The sequence below is a fragment of the Mirounga angustirostris genome, unplaced genomic scaffold (assembly GCF_029215605.1).
Source record: "Mirounga angustirostris isolate CCGP_5_RB_7025 unplaced genomic scaffold, mMirAng1.0.hap1 SCAF_17, whole genome shotgun sequence".
Taxonomy (NCBI): domain Eukaryota; kingdom Metazoa; phylum Chordata; class Mammalia; order Carnivora; family Phocidae; genus Mirounga; species Mirounga angustirostris.
This window is the reverse complement of record NW_026991725.1, coordinates 53713200-53737076: the sequence shown is the minus strand read 5'-3', so window position 1 is coordinate 53737076 and position 23877 is coordinate 53713200. Positions and strand designations below refer to the sequence as shown.

The 23877-nt window shown below is 46.4% G+C and overlaps 1 protein-coding gene across 3 annotated transcripts in view; it reads left to right on the top strand.

Annotated features, from left to right (window-relative positions):
* PMP22 (peripheral myelin protein 22) overlaps positions 1-19980 on the top strand; it is a 30825-nt gene extending 10845 nt beyond the window's left edge. For all 3 annotated transcript variants that reach the window (XM_045889820.3, XM_045889821.3, XM_045889819.3), the window contains exons 4-5: positions 10671-10811; positions 18647-19980. In XM_045889820.3, coding sequence (XP_045745776.1) covers positions 10671-10811; positions 18647-18810 — 305 coding nt within the window. In that variant the 3' untranslated portion in view covers positions 18811-19980. The remainder of the gene's footprint in view (positions 1-10670; positions 10812-18646) is intronic.
* Positions 19981-23877: the final 3897 nt, after the last annotated feature.

Here is a 23877-nt window from a genome sequence, read left to right as displayed (position 1 = left end):
TGGTAGGAAATTAGTATCTGGTAACAAATCGGTTCTTTCCGCTTTGAGTAAGAAAGCGGAGCCTCAGGGTATGGCAGGCAGGGCCCGTGGGGCGGCGTCCATATCAGCAGACATCCATCCAGAGACAGAGGAGGCCGGTTTCTAGAGCCCTGGTTTTCAAACTAATGAGATCTAAGCAGCTCCAGCTGGGATCTGGGGAGCAGGGGCGATGCACCAAGCCTTCTCCCCAAATCTGAAGGCGCCTGTCTCCTTAGAGCCCTTGTGCCATCGCCATGAGTGAGTTTAAAGTCTACTGACCCAGAAAGTTCGGCAAAACGTGCCTCGAATTGACCAAACTAATGCTTTTTGTTTTGAACTCTCCATATTCTGCACATTTTAGGGCCAAATACACACTGGCATTCTCCCCTTCTTTGTTTTATCTGTGTGTACCTGGTGGGTAGCCCAATGGGTCAGAGTTCTGGAGCTGGGCTGGAGCCGGGATCTCAAGCCAAGAAAGTGAGCAGTCAATGCTTTTCCTTTCCATTCTAAGCAACGATGGCAACAACGAACTCAAGGCAATCAGGTGGTGGCCAGCGTTAGACTGATGCTTTGGATTGAAAATCAAAAAAATATAAATGTTGCCAGTCTCAGAAGCCCCTAGCTTGAGCCTCGGTGGTCACTTGTCGTCTGTGTCTTCCTTGACTCCAGATTTCTCTCTCTCTCTCTTTTTTTTATCCGTTTGGTGGCCTCGTCATTTCAGCAAGGGCATCAGACCATTTCCTCGTCTGTGGCTCAGCTCTTGGTCAGATTTTAGAGAACACAGGAGGCCCTCTGCATTTATGGGTTCATGTTTTGCAATTTAAAATCTTTGTGGCTCTCTGGGCCAACCCACAATCTCTGCCCAAGTAACGGCTCTTGATTTTACAGGCCCTTGTGGGTTGCTGAGGCCCTGCCAGGCGAGGGAGGTACAAGGGATGGGATGTGGTGTCAGAATGCTAATGTTGCAACCTGCAAAGTTTCTCATTAGGTGCCAACATCCAGGAGTTAATTCTACATGCTTGTTCAAACCTGGGTCTGAACCACAGGGCCCTTGAAACTCAGTCTTTGCTTCTTCAGAAATTTAAATTGCATTCCCAGGATTCCAGCAGAGTCAAGAAAGCATTTCTTGTATTTCAGGAGCAGGGATGGGCTGTCATGGGGCCTGAGGTTGTGGGTGTTGGTTTTCAGTGCCCGAGAGAAGGATGTCTGGCACAAAACCTCCTCTGAATGTGTCGTCATGGACACACACATAGACTCCCAATGTTGGCAGGGACCTGGGAGGTCATCAGGTCCATCCCTCTCTCCCGCCACACCTTGCTTCAGACCCTCTCCACTAAGCCCATCCCATGTTCATCCTACCAGTGATGGGGAACTCACTACCTTTCAAGAGAGCCTCTTTCATTTTCGAAGAGCTAACAGCATGGTCCCTTCATTTACATTCCTCAAATATATTGAGCGCATCCACACGCCGACCACACAGAGCTGAACAAGAAAGACCAAGTTGTTGCTCTAGTGGGGCTCATGGTGACTTGGGGGGACACCCAGAATATACAATAAATACTCAAGTGTGGAGAGTGGAAAGGATTCTGAAGGAGACAGAGTGATGACATAGAAAGTCGCCAAGGTTGGGGGAGCTGGTTACAGAAGGCATCTTCCTTCCCTGTCTTGTGGATGGACACCAGGGGGACCGGTCACGGGAAGAATCACAGGAAGAATATTCCAGGAGGTAATGGAAAGAGTCCAGTGTGGCTGAGTGTGCTGGCTGGAGGAAGGGATGGGAGGGAGGGCAAGAAAGAAAGGCACAGGGTCCAGAGCTGAGTGTTGGGATACCCCAGTGAGTAAATGGGTTGCGGGAAGAAGTTAGCAGAAGGGACAGGGAAAGAGTGGCCAGTGATATGGGAGAGGTGCCTTGAGGTATTGTCACGAAGCGGTGTCTCTGTTAGACCCAAGTCTGTCCCCTCTTAGGTCCGCTCATTTCTGACTGCTTCCTTCCTGCCCAATGTGCTAGATTGGGGTTTGACCAGGTTTAAACTTCTGAAGGGTCCCTAGGCTGACTTCAAATATTCCGAGACCCCAGTTTTGTCTTAGAGACTCTCCCCTTGTCTGGGTGATGCTTCCTTCCTTCAGTGGCTTTGGAAGTCCCAGCCACGTCATGTTCTCCCTCTAGAGAGAGCGGGCATGAGCCTCTTCTTGCCCCGCCAGAAGCTGGGGCGGTGGTTTGGCTTTGCCAGGTCGATGAGCAGAGAAGTGGGGGGACCCCATTACCTCGCCACACCACTCTCCCTCCTCCCTCCCTAGCTTCTGTGAATTCTAAACCTAAAGAAAGGCGGTAGGGTCATTTAATTCATTAGATTTCAAACACATTATTGAACCTCTCAGGATCCCCCGTGTGTTATGGTGGAAAACCCAGTAGATTAGACCTCAGGAGTCCTTGCTTTTTTTTTTTTTTTTTTTTGCCCTGGGCCTGCCTCTAACAAACTGAGAACCTGGGGCAGGTGCTCTGGTTGTCTAGCAGAACGAGCATGGAGGTAAGGCCTGGATTTGGCACGTACCACATCATGTCCTGGGGCCTCTTCGTATTCAGGATATAATTGTGACATGGTGGGGGAGTGTCCTGAGTTGGGGTGGCCTCTGAGCTGGGCCTTGGGAATTAGGTAGAATTTCAGTAGCTGTGCAGGGGAGAGTAGGGCATTGTGCTAGGGGAAGGGAAGGTGGGTTAATGTGCCTGGTGGGGTAGGGGCTCCATTCTAGCTCTTAATCGCCGTGACGCTTGGCCTTTTCGGAAACACTTCCAGGATTAAAAGGAGAGGGGGCTTCTGATTATTGTATGGAGATGGAGATTATATGGTGATTATTATATGGAGAATGCCTTTCAAACCCAAAGATCCTGAGAATAACGCAGGCATCCCCCTCCTCCCCAGTACTCTCGTGGATAATACAGCTCTTAAGCAATGCCTTTCTGTCCTCGACTGCCATTTTTCCTGCCAAACCCAGTGGTTCCAAGAGGTCTGTTCTTAAAACAAAACAAAAAAGTTTTCTGATGAGTCAGTTTGAATAATACAAAAATTCGAAAGTTAAGAAGGCTTCTTCTTATATGGCAAGAATTCCCTTAGTCTTTAGTATTTCATTGCACATTGTAATTAACATCTAAGGAGGGACGATAATGGACTTGACCATGCAACCCAGTCCCTCTGTTTTCGTTTTTTTTAATCAGTTGAGCGGTCCCACAACAATTCTTTGAGAAACACAGCCTAGCCTAACCCGATCCTCTAGTTACTAGAGTTTTCTAACCGGAAAATAAAGGAAACCTCCAGCAGCTTCCTATTTTCAGGTACCTTCCATCCTGTATTATACATTATATTTCCTTTTCAAGCCCCAGGACTAGTTAGCAGAGTAAGACTGTAGGTTTCAAACCACACATGTAAGTTAGACTCTGAAAGACTCCTTCCTGTGTCTACCACTGAGCCTTTTAATTAGGAGTGCGGTTAATTGATTCTGTCAGGTTTAGCTGAAACACCTTGACGTGAAGTTTCTTTCTGTGGGTTTTGCTCTGGTTAATATGCCCTCTACGAATATGTAGAAGATCTTCCTCCCATGTGGCCTTCCTCGGCTCTGTGAGCTCCGGGCCACGGTCTGTGGGCTGAGCGCCCACACGCAGCTTTCCCCCTCTGGTTTGCATCCAGCCTGAGACCTGAACCTCCCTTCAGAGCTGTCAGCTTTGTCTGGATGGGGATGAAACTGAAGCCCCCAGGGCGGGGGACCCACGCTGGGCCCTGCACGTGCTTCAGCTGGTGGGCGAAGCGTAAGTGCCTTTTAAAGGCCACATTGTTGAGGATGGAGGCCTCTTGGTAAGTCAGCTATTCCTGGAATGACATTCCTACTCAGAAGTAAGGAAAATGGCAGTGTGTGATGGCAGGTGGGTGGGGCAGTTTGAGGGTGGGGAGCCAGGCCCTGTTGGTCCCGTGCTTTTTTAATTTTAATTTTTTTAAATTATGATTTTTGTTTTTTCGGTCGTCCCCTCCAATGGTCTCTTTCTTCGAGGCTTTATCTTCTCCTGGCCTTCCCGTTGTGTGCCGACTTTCCCGCACCTGTCCTTCCTCTCCTTTCCAAGAAAACCCGTTCTCTTGATTGAGTCAGAAGGCTTTTAGGAGTCACTCGGAGTCCCCGCGGGGCCGGGGATGGGAGGGGCAGGTGGCTCTGCGCTGGTAATGAAGGATGCGGAAGGCCTCGGATGATCTGGCACATTTCGAAGTAGCTTCATCCTCTCTGAGCCCGTAGCTCACTGGACTGCAGGCCTGGGCTAAGAATACAACTGCGGGGGCAGATGTCCTTCCTTCACTGCTTAGCTGCCACGGCAGCAGGAATCTGACCTTGAGGCGAGCTTTGATCATTGAGTAACTCAAGCTTGCCCTTATCTGCTGGGGGAGCGGGGTCTGCCTGCAGCTGCAGCCCATGTCAGAAAAGTGTCAGCAGCCCCTGGACCTGGCACTCTGATTAGAACCGAGCCTGCAGAGAGTTTTAGGGCGTTTAATTCCTATGCTCTGCACCAAGGTTGGAGATTAAAACGTTGCCACGGGGAATTCCACAAATATTTACCCAGGCATCCACCTGGGGCCAGCCACTGAGTGGGGCCTGGAGGATGACCGTGGGTGCTCATTACTGGCTCAGCGAATGATCACAAACTTGCAAGTGGAGAGAAAGTGTCTCCCTGCCCTGGGGCTTGGATAGGAGCTCAGATTTGCCCCTTGGAATATTGGTGTCGTGTTAGGTTTGCTCCGTATAAAACAGGTTTGTCATTGAGAGCTCCGTCCCTTACATCAGATGTCTCTCTACTGATTTTGTAAGTCAGGCGTTATTGGATGAGTGGGCCCCACCCGTTCATTTACATACTGACTAAGACCGATTTTGTGCTAAGATGCCAAGACCAAGGAAAGGCCACGGAGACCCTACCTTGACCTGCAAAGCCGAACATGGTCACAATCTGCCTCTTTCCAGATAATTTGCAAATACTTGCAAATGCTTTCGGAGCTCTGGTTGGTGCCCTAATCATGTGGCTTGCGCGAATGCTGTGGTCCCCACGTATCATTACCCGAGTGACCCAGCCAAATCTACCCCGGAGAAACCGTACCCTGCAATAGTCCATAAACGCTTATTTGCCCCGGTCCTCAACATCAGCTTTTTAAATGGGGTGATTCGTATCATCCTCCGACAGAGCTTTCCTATCAGCTTGTTTGATCATTGCGATAGCCCTACGAGATAGTTCGTATGTCACTGTCAGAGAAGAGAAATTCAAGGCTGAACACATGCCTAAGTGGCAAGTGAAGCCGGTGGTGAGCAGAAGTAGGTGGCAGAACCATCCCCTGGGCTGTGGTGAGTAGAGTGCCTGGCTGCCCAGCACTTAGGCTTGGCTCGAGTCCTCATATGGGATCAAACACCTGTCATGCCCCAAGCTCCTGGGGCATGAATAATTCAGCCAGCCTGTCGAAGCTGGGATGGAGTCTGCTCCCTCCAGGCTCTGTTCTTTATCTCCCCGCCCTTCCCATATGTAGCTTCTGATCTGATAGCGTTTGAGGGCAGGAGAAGTCCCTTGACTATCAGCGAGTGGAACACCAGTCCCATCCAGATTCCAACTGTTCTTTGAGCTTTGGAATCCTTCTTGTGGGCTGCCCTGTCTGCTTTGCCTTGTGATCTTTTAAGTTAGTTTTAATTATTCAGATGTTATAGGAACGTATTCTCCGTATTAAAAATAAATCTGATGATGCAGATATTGACCAAAGACCAAACTCTCCTCCATCTAGCTACAGCTCCTGAGGGGCAACCGTGGATATCAGTTGGCACGTCTTTGGCTCTTTTTCCAGTGAACACGCACACGCATATTCATGCGTGTATTTGCACATTTGCACGTATTTATAAAGTTTTTTTTGGTGTGTATTTACATAATGACATCATGTTGTGTGGACACCTTAGTCTTTTCGTTGTCTTGGAGATCTTTCAGAGGTTGTTCATTTTCTAACTCGTGACTTTTTAACTGTCGCAAAAATATTCAGTTGTAGGGATTTACCCTAATTTATTTCCACTCATGGGAGTGATGGTATAGTGAGCAATCCTTATTCATTTCTCTTTGAGGATATGTTTAAGTATTTATCCACCATGTAGTGATTAAATTGTGGAGTCAAGTTATTGGCATTTAACAATTTAAAGATATTCTGCCAAATTGCCAGTCACAGAAGGATGATTATATTAATCATCCCTCTGAACGGTGTTCAGAGGGATCTCTCATACATGTACTCTGTTGACATTATCAACCTTTTTGATTTTTGCAAATTTGATAGATAAACATTGACATCACATTCCTTCTGGATTTCACTTGCATTTTCCTGGATACTAATGAGATTGAGCACCATTAAAGATGTTTATTGGCTATTCCTATTTCTCGTTTGTGAATCATGTGTCTGTATGACTTTATAATTCTACACTGAGCTTTTTGATGCATCTGGAATTGAACTTTGTGGATGATGTGAGCCTAGAGATCTTTTATTTTTTCGACAAATGGATAGCCACCCGCACTTGGTATCTGTTGTATTTTTTCTCTACTGATTTATATGTTTTGTTATATACTGAATTCACAGATATACTCCCAAAGTCTTAGCTCTGTGCCATTGTTTTATTTTTCGTTCATGGCTAATACCACACTGTTTGAACTGCTAGAACTTTATAATATAAATACATGCTTTGCATATCTATATTTGGATATCTGGTAGGTGATGTTCTGACTCATTGTTTTCGTTTGTGTATTTTTGTCTTCTTGTGTTTGGTTCAAAAATTTTTCTGGCTATTATTGCTTATTGTCTTTCAGATAAGTTTTTATTTTTTTTATTTTACTTCTTTAAAGATTTTATTTATTTATTTGAGAGAGAGAGAGAGCACGAGCAGGGGGAGGAGCAGAGGGAGAGGGAGAAGCAGACTCCCTGCTGAGCAGGGAGCCCCGATGCAGGGCTCGATCCCAGGACCCCGGGGTCATGACCTGAGCCGAAGGCAAATGCTTAAGCGACTGAGCCATCCAGTGGCCCTCAGATAAGTTTTTAAAGCATTTGTCAAGTTCCGGTTGGGGTATTATTTAGGATATCATCGAATTTGTACATTACTTTGGGGGAAAGCGGCATCTTTAAGACTTTGGGTATTTCTATCTGGAAACATAGTATGTTTTTATGTCTTTAGCACTTTTATGTGCTTTAATAAAATTTATCTGCCTTATTGAGCCCCCCCACCAAAGAACATGATTCTTTAATTAATTGTATTTTCGTCCTTTTTAAATTTTATTAACAATTGCTCTCATCAGTAATGAGTCCATTCATTTTGGATTCATTTAATTATTCCTTTTCTAACTTCTTAAGTGGAAAGTTTAGTTCGTTCTTTGCCAATACTTGTATTTTTTAGTAAATGCTCTAAGGGCATACATTTTCCACTGAGAGTACGGCTTGGACCACCGCCCATAGATTTGACGTTGACTACTTTCTGAATCACAACCTCTGCTGAAGAAAGTTTTAGTTCTCATCTTGATTTCTTTGTCCAAATACTATTTTTAAATTTCCGATCTTATTTTGGCCAGTTTGTTTTTCATTCCTACTTTCTGTTCGCCTCGATTTATGCCTGTATCATTTTGCTTCCTTTGAAATTTATTGAGATTTACTTGTCCCCTAATACATAGTGTGTAAGACTGTTCCTTGTACGTTTGAAAATAATTCATGGTCTTTGTTATATGGACACAAATTTTCTGTATATCTACTAAATTGAAGTGGTTAATCCTGTTATCAATAATCTCTCTGCTACTGTATTTTTTTTTAGTTACTTGATTTGTTTATTCTGAGAGAGGTATGCTAAGACCTTTCACTATGATTGTGACTTTGTCAGTTTCTTCTCCCAATTATCTTTTACTTTATACTTTTTCTGGGCCATGTTATTTTATAGGCATAAAGGTTTACGACTACCATTTCTTCATGGTCAACTGGGTCTTTCCTCACTATGAAAATCCCTCTTTGGCTCCTTTCATCTTTTTCAATTTAAATTCTGTGTTGTCTGATGCTATTATTACTATACTTACTTTCTTTTTTGTTAATATTTGCCTGCCACCTCTTCTTAAATTCTTTCAATTTTCGACTGTTGTTTATTTTAGGTGCATCTCTTGTATCAGACTATCAGTGGGAATTATGTAATTCAAGGTGAAATTCTTCATCTTCTCACAAGTGACTTGAACCCATTTACATATATTGTGATCGATGATGTAGTTGGATTTACTATCTTCATGTATGTATTTTATTTATTGTACTTATGGTTGAAAACCTTCTTCAACGTTGTATTCCCAGAGCTTACCAGAGAGCCAGCCTCAGAACAGTTAAGTATTCAGCAAATAAATGTCCATTGAATAAAAACTTCCTTGACCCCCTAATTCTCATCTGATTTGACACCTTATGGCAAAATAACTCCATTGTAATGGGGTTGGGACTCAAGTTCAAATTATTGGTAAAGGAAGTTTCGAGAAGGCTTTAGTTGCGTTTCTGAGTCTTAAGGGATTTTTCTTATTCCTGTAGATTTAGCATCAAAGATTTTGAGTTTTCTCTAAATGTGAGGTCTGTTGTTAGTGGTAGGGGAGGTAAAGAGTAAGGTAAAGGTTTCAGAGTTGGAGGAGGAAATCCAGATTGTCATCTGCCCCAGCCACTCTGCCCGGGAGGGTGTACCCGGAAGAACGTTTCCCAGCCAAAAAACTCAATCACTGTTTTCGTTCTGGATCTGGGTCTCATGTATCTTTATGTTCCCAGCCTCACCTACCAAAGCGCCGGATAATTGGTTTACTTTTGAAAAAATAACATTACGGAAACATTAACTTTATTGCAGACTGCTCCCCTAGAGGAATTACTAGGGCTGGAGAAAGACAAACAGATTTAATTAGGAGGTATATAAAAAATGAAGTCAGGATGGCTCGATACCCGGGACATCATTTTCTTACCTTAATTGACAAAGACATTGAAAACATAAAAGGAGCAAATGTTCTGTCACAGTGGAAAGAATACTAGGCTGGAATCAAGGGCCTCCCAGAGTTGGCCGTGCCTGTTGGGCTCATCAGAACATCTCCGAAAGTCTCTTTCAGTACAAAGGAGCTGGATTAGCGGATCTCCGACATTTCTTCAGTTAACCCTGCCAGCGCCCTTAAAATTCTGCCGTGATCTCCTTGTGACTCAAATGACGTTCATCGTATTCAGTGATTGATTATGAGTTATGCAGATTTCATAGCTTGGAGGACCGTGTTAAGCATCGATGCGTTTCTCGAAGCTTTTGCACACTACCCAGTTACTGGGCTGAGAGGATAAAGCCCTGTGGCTTCTCCAGTTGCTTTGCCTTGTTTAGAGCAGCACCCACCCCAATGATTCTTTGGCATTCTTTGGATGCGGGTGACAGGTGGGCAAAGCCAAATGCAGCTCTCCTAGGGGGAACACCGTAGGTTCCCTCTGTAGTGCTGAGCCCACGCTGTGTCCTCTTCTCCCTTCCCTCCTGAGACGACATTCTTTTGCAGTAGACGGTGAACTACAGAATTCCCTTTTCTGTCCGCATTTCAGTTGGCAGCTTGGGGATTTGATCCAAGCTGGGGGTTCAGCGAAGCTGCGGAAGTAGAATCCCAGCATCCCACCAGGCGATTTGACTGAGCACAGAGCGCTCTGTGCTGAGGCTCATGACTGGGGTTGAGACTGACCAAGATACAGCTTGGCCGAGCAAATGGATTTTCATAGCTCGCTCTTCTCCATCAGCATTTTCTTCCAATTTACTACAAAATTGGTTTTGGCATCAGTACTGTTTGTTCTTCCCAGCCATCCTCACGATCCCTATCTCTCCTTGGGGGATGCTGATATTTTGAACAGTGGTTTTAAATTATTCTTGGAATACAGGGGTTCCAATAAGCAAGCCCTTGAAAGCCCTTTGAGGGCAAGAAGAGAGAAGGCAGTGGGCAGGGCTCAGACCCTCTTTAACACGTGTACTTATGTGGGAGTAACACATTTGGCAAAAAGCCTGGGAAGGAGTTCAATATATTTTAACTTGAGTTTAACTCTTAGGCGTGGTGTTTTTACAGCCCTTTCTTTTTTTTTTTTTTTTTTTAATTCTTATGTTAATCCCCATACATTACATCATTAGTTTTAGATGAAGTGTTCCATGATTCATTGTTTGTGCACAACACCCAGTGCTCCATGCAGAATGTGCCCTCCTCAATACCCACCACCAGGCTAACCCATCCTCCCACCCCCCTCCCCTCTAGAACCCTGTTTGTTTTTCAGAGTCCATTGTCTCTCATGGTTCGTCTCCCCCTCCGATTTCCCCCCGCTTCATTCTTCCCCTCCCGCTACCTTCTTCTTCTTCTTCTTTTTTTTTTTTCTTAACATATATTTTACAGCCCTTTCTTAAAAGGACCACAATTAAGTCCTTTTAAGGAAAGGACTAATTTAAGTGAATTATACAAATGAGTTCTGCTTATAAAAGAGGGCTTCTGCTACCTGGAAGACTGTGGGTTTTAGGGGTCACGGTGCGCCGGGCGCCATGTTCCTCATGGCACAGGCCCTCCCCCAGCCCTGGCGGGCTTTTCCTAACCTGGTGTCTCTCCCCTCCAGAATGGCTGCAGTCTGTCCAGGCCACCATGATCCTGTCCATCATCTTCAGTGTTCTGTCCCTGTTCCTGTTCTTCTGCCAGCTCTTCACCCTCACCAAAGGGGGCCGGTTTTACATCACTGGAGTCTTCCAAATCCTTGCCGGTAAGTTGGAGATGATATCCAGTTCCTGTGGAGACTGTGCCTGTCCAAGGCTGGGGAATGATCAGTCAGTAGAGGGACATAGTCCTGGAAGGACTGATGTTTGTGAGTCTGTACCTTGGATGGTTTTGGAAAGTGTGTGTGTGTGTGTGTGTACCTACACCTTAGAATTTGGGAACTCTCCACTACGCCATGGAATGCGATCCATAGGAAATAAGACTTAGGGGCTCTGGAAGGAAGGTCCCTAACCCAGCCAGACCTGTCACAAGGAACAAAGCTACAATCTGGACACATAATCAGAGGTGAATGCCAAGAGTATCAGTAGGACCAAGGCCAGTCTTGAGGGCATATCGCCATACATTATGTTATGCCCCGAGGAGCTATCCCTGCTTTGGCATGGAAAGGGTCCCTGATGTGCTGCTGACCTTGTGTCTCCTCCCTCTAAACAGGATGAAGCCATGGTGAATTCTTACTCTCCTTTACTCCCCCTCCAGGGTTCCGGTGGGCTTTGATTTACCATTATCATCCTCAGGTGTCTTCATTTTGGCACCCCTGTGTAATATGCCATCATTTCCAAACATGGGGCCATGACAACACATGAGAGGTCTCCTTCAACTCCTCCAGCGGGGTTATCCATATGTACAATATGCAGAGTCCGAGAAGCTTCTATTATAGAGGGTGACATCTTCCAACTTTGTCTCTAGATTCTGAGCAATGTCTTCCTTCACTGACACTTATCCTTCTTCTGTCTGTTGACTTCCAGTTGACTAAGTCAGCAAACACTAGAGAGAAGTAAGAGGCAGATGGGGTGGTGGCTCCTAGAGTCCATGTTAATAAGTCACAAACTCCATATATGCCATAGGTACTGTGAGATGTTTTAGTATCTGGCTGAGTAGGCAAAGGACTATGCTATCTCTTGGTTGGTTGTTGGAATGTCCATGGTGCTGAATCACCACCCTGTGCTCAGGAGCATCATTGGAGGGTTGAGAAGAGCCCACATGTCCTTGATGGATGGATGGATGGATGGATGTGGGGATATCATGGCTTACACGTGGCTGTATTATAAGGCACAGCCTGAGGTTGAATGTTGACGACCTTTTCTAGAAGCCAGAGAGTTACCCTTTCCCGGAAGAAGGAATTAGACTGGACACCTACTTCTCATTAAATCCTCAAACACAGCATTTCATTTCATTATGTACCATTTGAGGATTTCAAAACCAAATAGTGCTTTGCTACTTGCATAGTTTTTTTATACCAAGCCAGGTTTGGTATACTGAAGTGTTGCCAGTTTTGTTAAATCACGAATTATGGAGTAAGGTATCATCCCTAGGTATGTTAGAAGCAGAGTTATCATTAGTCACTACGCTTCTGGAAGTCATACGTAAAACTAGAATGTATTCTGGGATTTCTTTTTCGGCTCACCATTTACAGTTTGATTATCAAGTCAAATGATGATCATACCTGTTCCATCAATGGATGTGTCCTTGAGATAAAACAATCCAGACTTAGGAACCAGAACTTTCATCAAAGGTTTATATTTGACCTGCCCCAGCGTGTTACTTTACTGATAAATAAACTGAGACCAGGAGAGTGTCATGAGTACCCAAGATTGCCCAGCTCACGCAAGAACAACAGAATGCATTCTGCATGGACTCAATATTTAGTTAAGAACCTCCTGATCGTTAGAGATGCAGAATCCACCAAAATTGCCACAGAATCCAAAATCCAAGGCAGAAACTCTGCTTTTCCAACATGTATTTGCTAACCCGTCCTGTTTTGAATCTCCTCTGAACTCAATGCAAGCCCGTTAGAATTCTGCTATAAAAAAACCCTGCTAAATCTAAAAGCACATGATTTGTTCTTCATCCTTCCTCTTTGCATGTAGCTTCTTATCTCTCATGGGATCCAGTTTTCAGTTTATCAGTTTGTCAGCCTGGCGGCCCCTATTTCAATAAGAAGTTGTCTTGAATTAGCCATGTCGAGCTACAGGAGTGGTCGTGATCTATAAGCCCAAAGAATGTTCTGTTCCTAACTTGAACTCCAGTTCACATGAGCTGAAAGTGAGTCCTCTGGTAACCACAGGCTCTCCAGAATGTTGCATTTGAACTTGCTCTGTAGGGTTTTGCCACTCAAGTTGAGGACTAAAAGAGGAAGGGGCTTCCCTTAGAGATTCCCTTGCTTCTTCAAAGAACCAAAGCATTTTATTTTTTTAATTTTTATTATCTTTTTAAAAGATTTTATTTATTTATTTGAGAGAGAGACAGAGAGAGACAGCACAAGCAGGGAGGAGAAGGAGAAGCAGGCTCCCTGCCGAGCAGGGAGCCCAATGTGGGGCTCGATCCCAGGACCCCAGGATCATGACCTGAGGCGAAGGCAGACGCTTAACCGACTTAGCCACCCAGGTGCCCCACACTGAAGCATTTTAAGTGGAAGCCCCTGGAAAATCTTCAGAGTCTCCCAGGTGGCTGTTTTGGGCTGCACTGTCTTTGCCTCGCTCCCCTTTGGAGGGCCCAGCTGCGGTCTTCATAGACCACACACATGAGCGTGTGGGAAAGGCAGGTACAAGGTGTGGGGGGCTCTTGGGGCTGACTGTAGCTTTAGAAGCCGTCTCTGCTTGATCTAGATTACACCTCTGCGGGTGCTTATCAGTCCGCCTGCTTTGCTGCCTCATCCCCTTCTGCTTTTCATAATAAGCCACAGGTCTCACATTGAAGAGCTGTCTTCCCTTGATTACATACTTCTTAGGTTGGCTGCTTCCTGGAGATGTGTCAAGAGGCTCCATCCAGTTCATTGCTTTTCAATCTTAGCTGTACATCAGAATCACCTCTTTAGGGGCGCCTGGGTCGCTCAGTCGGTTGAGCGTCTGACTCTTGGTTTCGGCTCAGGTCCTGATCTCAGGGGCGTGGGATCGAGCCCCCGTGTCAGGCTCTGTGCTCAGCGGGGATTCTGCTTGGGATTCTCTCTCCTGCTCCTTCTGCCCCTCCCCCTCAAATAAATAATTAAATCTTTTTTTAATCACCTTTTTAAAAAGAGGGTGCTTTAAAAGAAATGCCAGCGCTCAGTCTTCATCCCTGGAAAGCTCTTGGGTGGGGCTGCTCCCTGGGTGACTCTGATGTTCATCCAGGGTTGGGAACTGTTGGTGTAACCATCACACTATCCCTAATCCCACCGTAAGGTCTTCTAGGAATTTCTCTGCCACAGACTCATCCCACTCGTGAGCCACAGATTCTTCTAAACGCCCTTCTTAGAGAAGAGCCATTCTGATTCTCTCCCTGGATTTTGGAGTCTTTTTTATTTTCGGAACCGGTACTGCTCTGTTCTCAGACAGTGGTTACCGTGATCCTATGTCGGCTGGGCTGGGTTGCACTTGATGAGAGAGCATCGAGAAATTCATAGAGATACCGACCTGAAAGACAGAGCCCCGTGTTTGGATTTATATTTCACTACTTAACACCCAGCACTGAGCTCCGGGCACGCCACGTAGAAGTCCCTGAATAACCCACTTGTTGGATGACTGGGTAATTGTATTCCCTTGGCAGAATCAAACGCGGGTCACATGTGTAGTTACTATTTATTGTGATTACCGAGAACAGAGAAGACGGTAAAAGGAGACTCCTGAGTGTTTTTGTTTGTTCTGTTTCTTCTGTGAAACAGACTGATACAGACGTAGGGCTTTAGAACGAAAGACTTTGGGGGATGAATAAAAAAGCACAGTGCCCTCCCTCTTCCGGGTGGCTCAAAGGCCATTGGCAGCCAGATGTCACATTTAGAGACCCCCCCTTGCAGCGAACCATTCCAGATGTTGCACTGGCTGAGCCCAGGTCGGAATCCAGGAGTGCAGTGAGTGGCTTTCGAGGCAGTGAGGGTCACTTGGATGCTGAAATCGGAAACTGGACCAGCAGCACAGAGAAGGTTCTGCGTAGGTCAGACAGAGAGCCCAATGCTTTCAGAGGAAGGGAACTTCCAGCCTCTTTCCGCCCCACCTCATGACGCTCAGGACCAGGTGGGGAATGAGTCAGAGTCGCTCACTCCTCCAACCAACGCCATGAGGCACCTTGTACCCACCGTTGACTTTCTGGCCAACTTCCCTCTGGCTTCCGCTTCAGGTTCTCGAATGAGCGGCTTCTGTGGAGGTCACTGATATAACTCCCTGATGTCACTGGCGGAGTCCCTCCACTCCTTTCAATTCTGTTGACTGCTCGCTCCTCCCGGCTCTCCAGACATCCCTGTTTTCCCAGTGAGCTATGTTAGCCCACCAGGGGGCCATGCTGGGGCGGGGGGGTGGGCGGTGTCCCCTCTCTCCCTCACCCCAGACCCAGTCCACCCCTGTGTGGATGTTGTGTCCACTTCTCTTCTCCTCCTGCCCTCATGAACACCACTACCCTCATGCAAAAGCCAACTCGGGCGCCTTCCCGTCCCCTGCCTTGTCGCCACCCCCGAAATCCATTTCCCACGCTGCTGCCAGAGAGATCTTTTTTTTTTTTAAGATTTTATTTATTTATTTGAGAGAGAGAATGAGACAGAGAGAGAAGCATGAGATGGAGAATCAGAGGGAGAAGCAGACTCCCCGCCGAGCAGGGAGCCCGATGCAGGACTTGATCCCGGGACTCCAGGATCATGACCTGAGCTGAAGGCAGTCGCTTAACCAACTGAGCCACCCAGGCGCCCCAGAGAGATCTTTCTAAAACACACCCCGGATCATGTTTCCCCTCTGCTGAAGGTGTGCTTCCCACCACAACTTCCTCAGCGTGCCTTTTAGGGCTCCCAGCCTCCCCACGCACTGCCCCTCCCCGTCAAGAGAGATCCTTGTCAGGACCCGCTTCTCCTGGCTACCTTGTCCACACCCTGTAGACTCGGGTCAAGCGCCGTCTGCCCCGTCAGGCTTCCCTGGGCCCCCCAGTTTGGACTCCATGCCCGTCCATCCTGTCAGAGCATCTCCCTCTCTTGCAATCATGTCAGACCGTATCAGAAGCTTCTATGGACATGTCCGCTCCTGAATGACACTCCCCCCTGAAGCTAGGGGCCATGTCTTATCCATCTTGGTGCCCTCAGTAGCCCGAACAGTGCCTGCACACATTAGGCGCTCATTACATGTGTTTGGAGCCAAGCAGAACGGAGATAAGGAAGTTTCGAGACTTCCCTCCATGTCTTGCTTCGCCTTTGGCCCCTTGGTTGCTCCCTTCTAAAGGTTCTGGGCTCTGATCGCTCACCTGTGGTTGTTGTTGCTGTGAAGGGAGCTTGAGCCCTCCTCTTCGAGGGGGCTTTAAGGGGCTGGTTGCAGATCCAGCTGTCCTGACAGGGAGAAACTCTCGAATGTTGTCTGGACGGGGTCCGGGGCTGCCGCTGACTGCTGACTACCCTCCCAGACTCAGGCTCCCACCAGGGCGTCCCCGTCACTCCCAGAGCACAGACTGCTCGTCCGTGGGGAAGGAAGGTACAAGTGTGGCAGCAACCTCACTCACCTTCCCCATGGGGGGCCTTCATCCCTGCGCCCCCACCTACTGGTGGGCGAGGAAGCAAGTTCCCACCCACTTACGGGGACCTGTTTCGGGACTACCATGTGGCATCGACTACCCTGTATCCCAGGGTACCTATAATGCTCTACAGCCAGGCAGCCTTGTAATAACATACTCCCTAAAACATCAGTCTCCCGACGACAGTAATTACAAAGCGCGTATCCACTCTCGGGCTTTGTAAAGTATCTCCGCTCATTGCTGATCGCGGCAAAGCTCCGGTTCATTGGCTTCTGAGATGCTCCTCAGGCAAGTTTCCTATAAACTAGACCATCTACGTAGTCACTATACTTGTGAATCCTGCCTCCTCTGTCCCTCTTGGTCACAGAATGTTCGCCCTTTGCCAGTGAAATCGGGGCACGGCTGGTCTACACAGCTCCCCGTGGCCTTTTTTCATGCGGTGGCCAGGTAGACGCATGGCCCATTTGGAAGCCTTCCCAGCGTGCCAAGCCTCGGCCTGGCCTTTTTTTGCACGCTGTTCCCTCGGTCACATTTCTCTTCTCGTAGCCCTGCCCTCATTAGGTAGGTCAGTATCGCCCCAGAGACAACCTCAGTCTTTCTTTTTTCTTTTTTTTTAAGATTTTATTTATTTATTTGACAGAGACAGAGACAGCGAGAGCGGGAACACAAGCAGGGGGAGTGGGAGAGGGAGAAGCAGGCTTCCCCGGGCGCCTGGGTGGCTCAGTTGGTTAAGCGACTGCCTTTGGCTCAGGTCATGATCCTGAAGTCCCGGGATCGAGTCCCGCATCGGGCTCCCTGCTCGGCAGGGAGTCTGCTTCTCCCTCTGACCCTCCTCCCTCTCATGCTCTCTGTCTCTCATTCTCTCTCTCAAAATAAAAAAAAAAAAAAGAAGCAGGCTTCCCGCTGAGCAAGGAGCCTGATGCGGGGCTCGATCCCAGGACCCTGGGATCACGACCCGAGCCAAAGGCAGACGCCCAACGACTGAGCCACCCAGGCGCCCCAACCTCAGTCTTTCTTAAAGACACGAATTTGCACTTCGCCGAGATGAGCCATGGGGGCGTGGGGAGGGGGGAAGAGAATTGGGGATCACGGCCTCAGGGCAAATAAAGCGTGTTCTCAGCGGGGGCCAACCGCGTGGGAGTTTTCTTCTCTTGACTTGGAGAAGGACAGTCTTACCAGGGTGGTGAATGTAACGTATTCCCACTTAATGTACTTTGTTCAAACAAAGTTGCAGTGTCCCGCAGAATGGCAGCCCAAATAGCAGTGAGGTTAGGTGTAGGTGGTCTGGGGCATTGGGAGCTTTGGAACCATAGGAATCCCGCAGAGCATGCTGGATTTATAATAGAGTCACTCAGAGCCTCTCACAGACCCTGTTTTCAGGAGGGAACAGAGGGAACAGAGCAGGCTTTGTGCAGCTCTGGGCGGGGGGGTTGACATCACTGGACCTCTCCCTGTAGGGGGATGCCAACTGCCATTGTGGGCATTGGCCATCAGTCTTTAACTTGCCTGCTTCAAGAGCCCCTACGTGGAGGTTTTTCTTGTCTTCCCCACACCAAAGGGCTGCAGAGGTGGGCAGGGGATTTATCTGTGTATCCAGTAGCCTTTCTCTCCTCTTTGGGCTTCAGCCCCAGCCTTGGGAGCACCAAGAACTGTTGGAAGGGACCAAGTGCAATGATAGTTTCCTCCTCCCTCTGCTTCCCACTCATATCCTGTCCTTCCTCCTCCTCTTCTTTTTCCTCTCTCTCCATTCCTTTGTATGCCTAAGCGATGCCCACACTTGACCTGTTACATGGCAGTCCTGCTAAGGGGCACCGGGTTCTTCCTGGAGCCCAGTGCTCTGGTCCTTGCACGACTCAGGTAATGGCAAAGTGTCATTTCAATTTCCTGGTTCAGATGACGCCACCGCCCATTTGTAGAGCCGTTCACGGATTTCCAGGGGCTCCCACACCCAACCCTCCTTGGAAGGAGCTAGCCAGGTTTATCTTGCAGCCCAAATTCTTGCTGTCGACTAGGAATTGGTGACAGTTAAAGGAACAGAGATGGGGCAGAAAAGATGACAGGGGACTGTGGAAATGCTGGTCTGGGTCACATAGATCAGAACCAGAGAGCAGATCGCTTCCCGTGTTTCTAGATCTTTGAGACCCTTCCTCTCAATCTGGCAGCGGATTCCTTCCAGAATCAGATAATACTCTTCTTGCACAGTGTTGTCTGCCAAAGACTGGGTGACCTGGGGTGTGTGTGTGTGAGTGTGTGTGACTCAAGAGCAGGTACCCAGGGTCCTACGGGATCCGCACTGGGGGTGGTGGACAGGGGACCCCTCGCTGTCACCTCCCCCTCCCCCTACTTGTCCCTCTCTTTCCCTAGGTCTGTGCGTGATGAGCGCAGCATCCATCTACACGGTGAAGCACCCGGAATGGCATTTCAACTCTGAGTACTCCTATGGCTTCGCCTACATCCTGGCCTGGGTGGCCTTCCCCCTGGCCCTGCTCAGCGGCGTCATATACGTGATCTTGCGGAAACGCGAATGAGGCGCCCAGACAGCTGGTCTGAGGCACTGAGCATACATAGGGGAAGGGAGGAAGGAAACCAGAAACCAGAAGAAAAAAAGAAGAAAAGACAAAAAAAAGAGCTAGTCAAAAAACCCAAACTCAAACCAAACCAAACAGAAAGCAGTTGAAGGGGGGGTTAGTGTTGACTGAAGATGTATATAATATCTATGGTTTATAAACCTATTTATAACACTTTTTACATATATGTACATAGTATTGTTTGCTTTTTATGTTGACCATCAGCCTTGTGTTGAATCCTAAAGAAGTAGCTAAGGAACTTTACATCCTAACCGTGTAATCGAGCTCAGTATTTTTGTTCTGTTTTTTGTTCTTTTTGTTTTGCCCAGACATGAAATAACTCCGTCTTGCCCCTTCCCTTTTATCTGAAAGAAGATACCTCCCTTCCACGCCACCTCATTAGAAAACCAAAGTATGGGTAGAAACTCCGAATGGCCAAAAGCCCTTAAATTGTGGGTGACCCAGTGCATCTCGCACAGAGACGGGCACTGCCCACACCTCCGTACGAAGCCTCACACTCACATGGACAAAACCCCCAAACTGGAGCCCTCGGCAAAAACATGGCTTGTGGCCTTGGAATACTTGCCCTTGACGGTGGGTGTCTCAGTCACACGTCGAGATGAGAAATCGGTGACAACAAACCTATGAAATGGTGCTATGTATTTACCATTCCTTATTATCACTAATCATCTAAACTACTCACTGGAAATTCAATTAACGATTTTACGACATAAAGTAGAATGGAGACCTGAATAATTCTCTGTACTATAAATGGTTTATAACTGCTTTTGTACCTAGCTAGGCTGCAGTTATTACAATAATAAAGAAATAATAAACACAGCCTTTATCGCTCCCACATTCTTCTTACGGTCGGAGCATCGGGACAAGCCTCTAGACGCCCCCCTGCCTGGGACTGTGCATTCCCAGGGCTCAGCTGGGTCTAGACTGTTCTCTGCTTCCAAGGACTGTCTGGCAATGACTCGTACTGGCCACCAACTGTAGATGTATATACGGTGCCCTTCTGATGCTAAGACTCCAGACCTTTTTTTTTTTTTTTTTGGCTTTGCTTTTTCTGATTTTATACCAACTGTGTGGACTAAGATGCATTAAAATAAACATCAGAGTAACTCACTGATCTCTCTTGGGATTTTGTGGGGACCCCGACGTGGGTGGGGAGGTGCCTTTCAGAGAGGAGGGAATAAGTGCTTCGGCGGAGAGCAAGGTTGAACTTGTGGTCTAGGTTGCGTTTTGGCTTTCTTACAGGCGACGGGGAGCACATCATGCCTTCCATAAGCCTGTGCAAAATGTCTGCTCATTGGGGAGGACGCAGATGTCTGCTCACTGGAGAGGACCAGGAATTACAGTTGAAACAGAAACCGTAAATGGGGCCGGAGGGGACTTGAGTGTTTGTTTAGCTCAACCCTCTCTCGTGCTCTCTTCTCTGATGAACCACATGGGGGGGCCGCGGAAGCATGTCATGCGTTCACCTAACATATGGGGAATGTTGGCATGAGCGGAACAGACCCCTAACCTGTCAAAGAAGAGGAGGTGTGTTATGGCGGAAAGTCTCCATGATGATGATGGGAGGCCAGGCTTTCAGATAAAACATCAGTAGGCATCAACTAAGTTCCTGATGGGGTCCCGGGGGAGGGCACGGGCATGTGTCATCTAGGGCCAGGGTTCTGGCCCTACATTAAAGATTTAATTTATTTATTTTGGAGAGAGATCGAGAGACAGCACGAGTGGAGAGAGGGGCAGAGGGAGAGAGAGAGAGCGAGAATCTCAAGCAGACTCCACACTGAGCACAGAGCCCAATACCGGGCTCAATCTCATGACCTTGAGATCATGACCTGAGCCGAAATCAAGAGTCGGACACTTAACCAACTGAGCCACCCAGGTGCCCCTAGGATCACATACTTCCTAATCACAAAGGGTAATATTTTATGAGAGCCACAAGCAAACAACTATATTGTAATGAACATACAGATCAGGCTCCTTGGGTTGAACCTGCCCTCTGCCCCTTACCAGCTGCAGGAGACTGGGCACAGACCAACTCTAAGATTCCATTTTCTCATCTGTAAGGCGAACATGCCAATGCCAAGTTTATGGGATTGTAGAGATAGAAAGAGGTGGAATGTATAAAGTGCTTAGGAGAGTGAGCAGTAGATAGAAAGCCCTCTGTAAATCAGTGGTTATCACAGATGTGATATTTGAGGTGTATTGCAAGGAGATATTGATTGTTCTGGGGAATTCGAATTCCCAGGCCCAACATTAGAATCTCCCGTGCAAGGGCCACCCACAGATGTGGATTCCTTCTGTCTATGTTGGGACCCACCCTGTCTTGATGGATTTAAAGGACCCTGCAGGTGATTACAGTGCATAGCAGGGGATGTCAAATGCTTTTCAGACAGCGTGCTAATAAATCACCTGGGAATCCTATAAAATGCAGATCTGGTTCAGTAGGTCTGGCATGGGGACTGAGGTTCATCATTTCTAATTTGTGCTTAAGAGATACTGATGCTGCTGGTCCACGGACCACATTTTGAGGAGCAAGGGTCTGAATAAAGCCGCCTTCAGGCACCTCATGCTCTTGTGTCTTTGAACAGCTCTGACAGGAGGGCTTTCCCCTTTCTAGGTTTTCAATAGTGATCAGTTAACTCTGCTTGAGACTTGGATAGATGGAGTCAGGTGGCAAGATGGCCACCAGGTGAACGTGAGACATAGGTAATTGGGAAAACTAGGAGCCTCACTTCATGAGCTTGTACTTTGAAAAGTACACTTCCATTTCACAAACCTTACTCTATAACGTTGACCTAACAATTAAAAATTTATATACATAAGAATAAAGAAGAAAAGCAAAAGTGGCCCAAATCTCCCCACCTAGGAAATGCTTTTGGCATTTAAAAAAAAAAAGTAATATATATCTAGGATCATAACATCCTAAACACATCTAGAGGGGAAATTAACATGGGAAAGCCTCTTTCCCACCTCCCCAAAAATAACCCATAAGACATAGCTTATGATGTCTTCCACCAAAAAAGACAATGCCCACATATATACACCCATTTAAGTATTTGACAAATGTACCCCAAAGGGATTAAACTACTACTACCATGGTGTTCTTTTCATTTAATGATATACATTGGAGATCTTTCTGCATCAGCATATATCTCATTATTTTCAACGAGCTCGGTTTCATTCTTTCAAAATTCCACATCGTATTTTGCTGTGTAGCTACACCCACCTCACTGAGCCCTGGCTCAGAGATTTTTGCCTGGGTGGAGAAACATCCACAAAACAGATAGTTTCTACTTTCTTTCCCAGGAACAGACCACATCTGCTCCAGAGAGTGAAGAAGTTCAAGCCTCAAGTGCTCTTGAGAATAGTGGAGGTTCTCGGGGAAGACAATTGGGAGGAGATTTAAGACACAGGTTGAACTGTAGGCTCGCTGTTTTGCAGATGACGACAAGGGAATAATACATGTAGGAGGAACCCTCCTGGGATCAGAACAAAAAATCAAACCCTGGCTTCAGAAACTATTCCTTCCAAGGAGTTAGAATTTGACTGGATTAATTGGTAGATCAATTTATGACCCAGGACATTGTTGAAAACAATAGAAAAACCAGCAGTAAATCAATGGGGTCTAACAGTGGGATGTGGTCTGGGAAAGACAAAAAGAGAAGCCTACTGAATCCCTTGTCATCCCAGGGTGACAGTGAGCGTTCCAAAGCTGTGGCTCCCTGAGGAACAACATCAGAGGCTGAACACTGTCAGAAGGAAAGAGACCTCACTAAAATAATCTAGTCAGTTACTAAGTACAAGCATACCTCATTTTATTGGGCTTCTGCACTTTGCAGATCTTGGATTTTTTTTTTACAAATTGAAGGTTTGTGGCATTGAGCATTGACCAAGTCTATCAGCGCCGTTGAGCAAATCTATCAGTGCCATTTTCCCAACAGTATTTGCTCACTTTTGTCTTTGTGTCACATTTTGGTGATTTTAGCAATATTTCAAACTTTTTCATGATTATATTTGTTATGGTAATCTGTGACCAGTGATTATGACTTGCTGAAAGCTCAGATGATAGCATGTTTTAGCAACCAAGTATTTTATTTTTTTATTTATTTTTATTTATTTATTTTTTAAAGATTTTATTTATTTGACACAGAGAGATAGCAAGAGAGGGAACACAAGCAGGGGGAGTAGGAGAGGGAGAAGCAGGCTTCCCGCCAAGCAGGGAGCCCGATGCAGGGCTCGATCCCAGGACCCTGGGATCATGACTTGAGCCAAAGGCAGACGCTTAATGACTGAGCCACCCAGGCACTCCAGCAACCAAGTATTTTAAATTAAAGTATATACATTAGGTTTTTTATACATGATGTCATTGCACACTTAGTAGACTACAGTACAACGTAAAAACAATTTTTATATGCACAGGGAAACAAAGAAAAAACATTTGACTTGCTTTATTGTGACATTTGTTTTATTGTGGTGGTCTGGAACTGAACCCATCATATCTCTGAGGTGTGCTTATAATTAAACAATCGAATAACAGTAATAAATTCCAGAGTATGAACAATATATTATCTAAAATATCTAGATGCCACAATATATGATCTAAAATATCTAGTTTCCAACAAAAAGATTGTGAGGCATGCAAAGAAACAGGAAGTATGACCCATACACTAGAAAAAGCAGAAAAACTCTATGAGGGAGACCAGATGTCAGATTTATCAGAAAAAGGCTTTAAAGCAATCATCATAAACATGTTCACACAACTAAAGGAAATCATGATTAAAGAACTAATTGAAGGTATGATAACAATGTTGCATCAGATAAAGAATATCAATAAAAAGATGGAAATTATGAAAAAGGGACAAATGGAAATTACATTGTTGAAAAGTACAATAAGGCAAAAACCATGACATCCCAATCAATAGACTCAGAAAAAGCATTTGACAAAATCCAATGCTCTTTTATGATAATAAAAATCATCATATCCTACTAACTAGGAATAAGAGAATATCC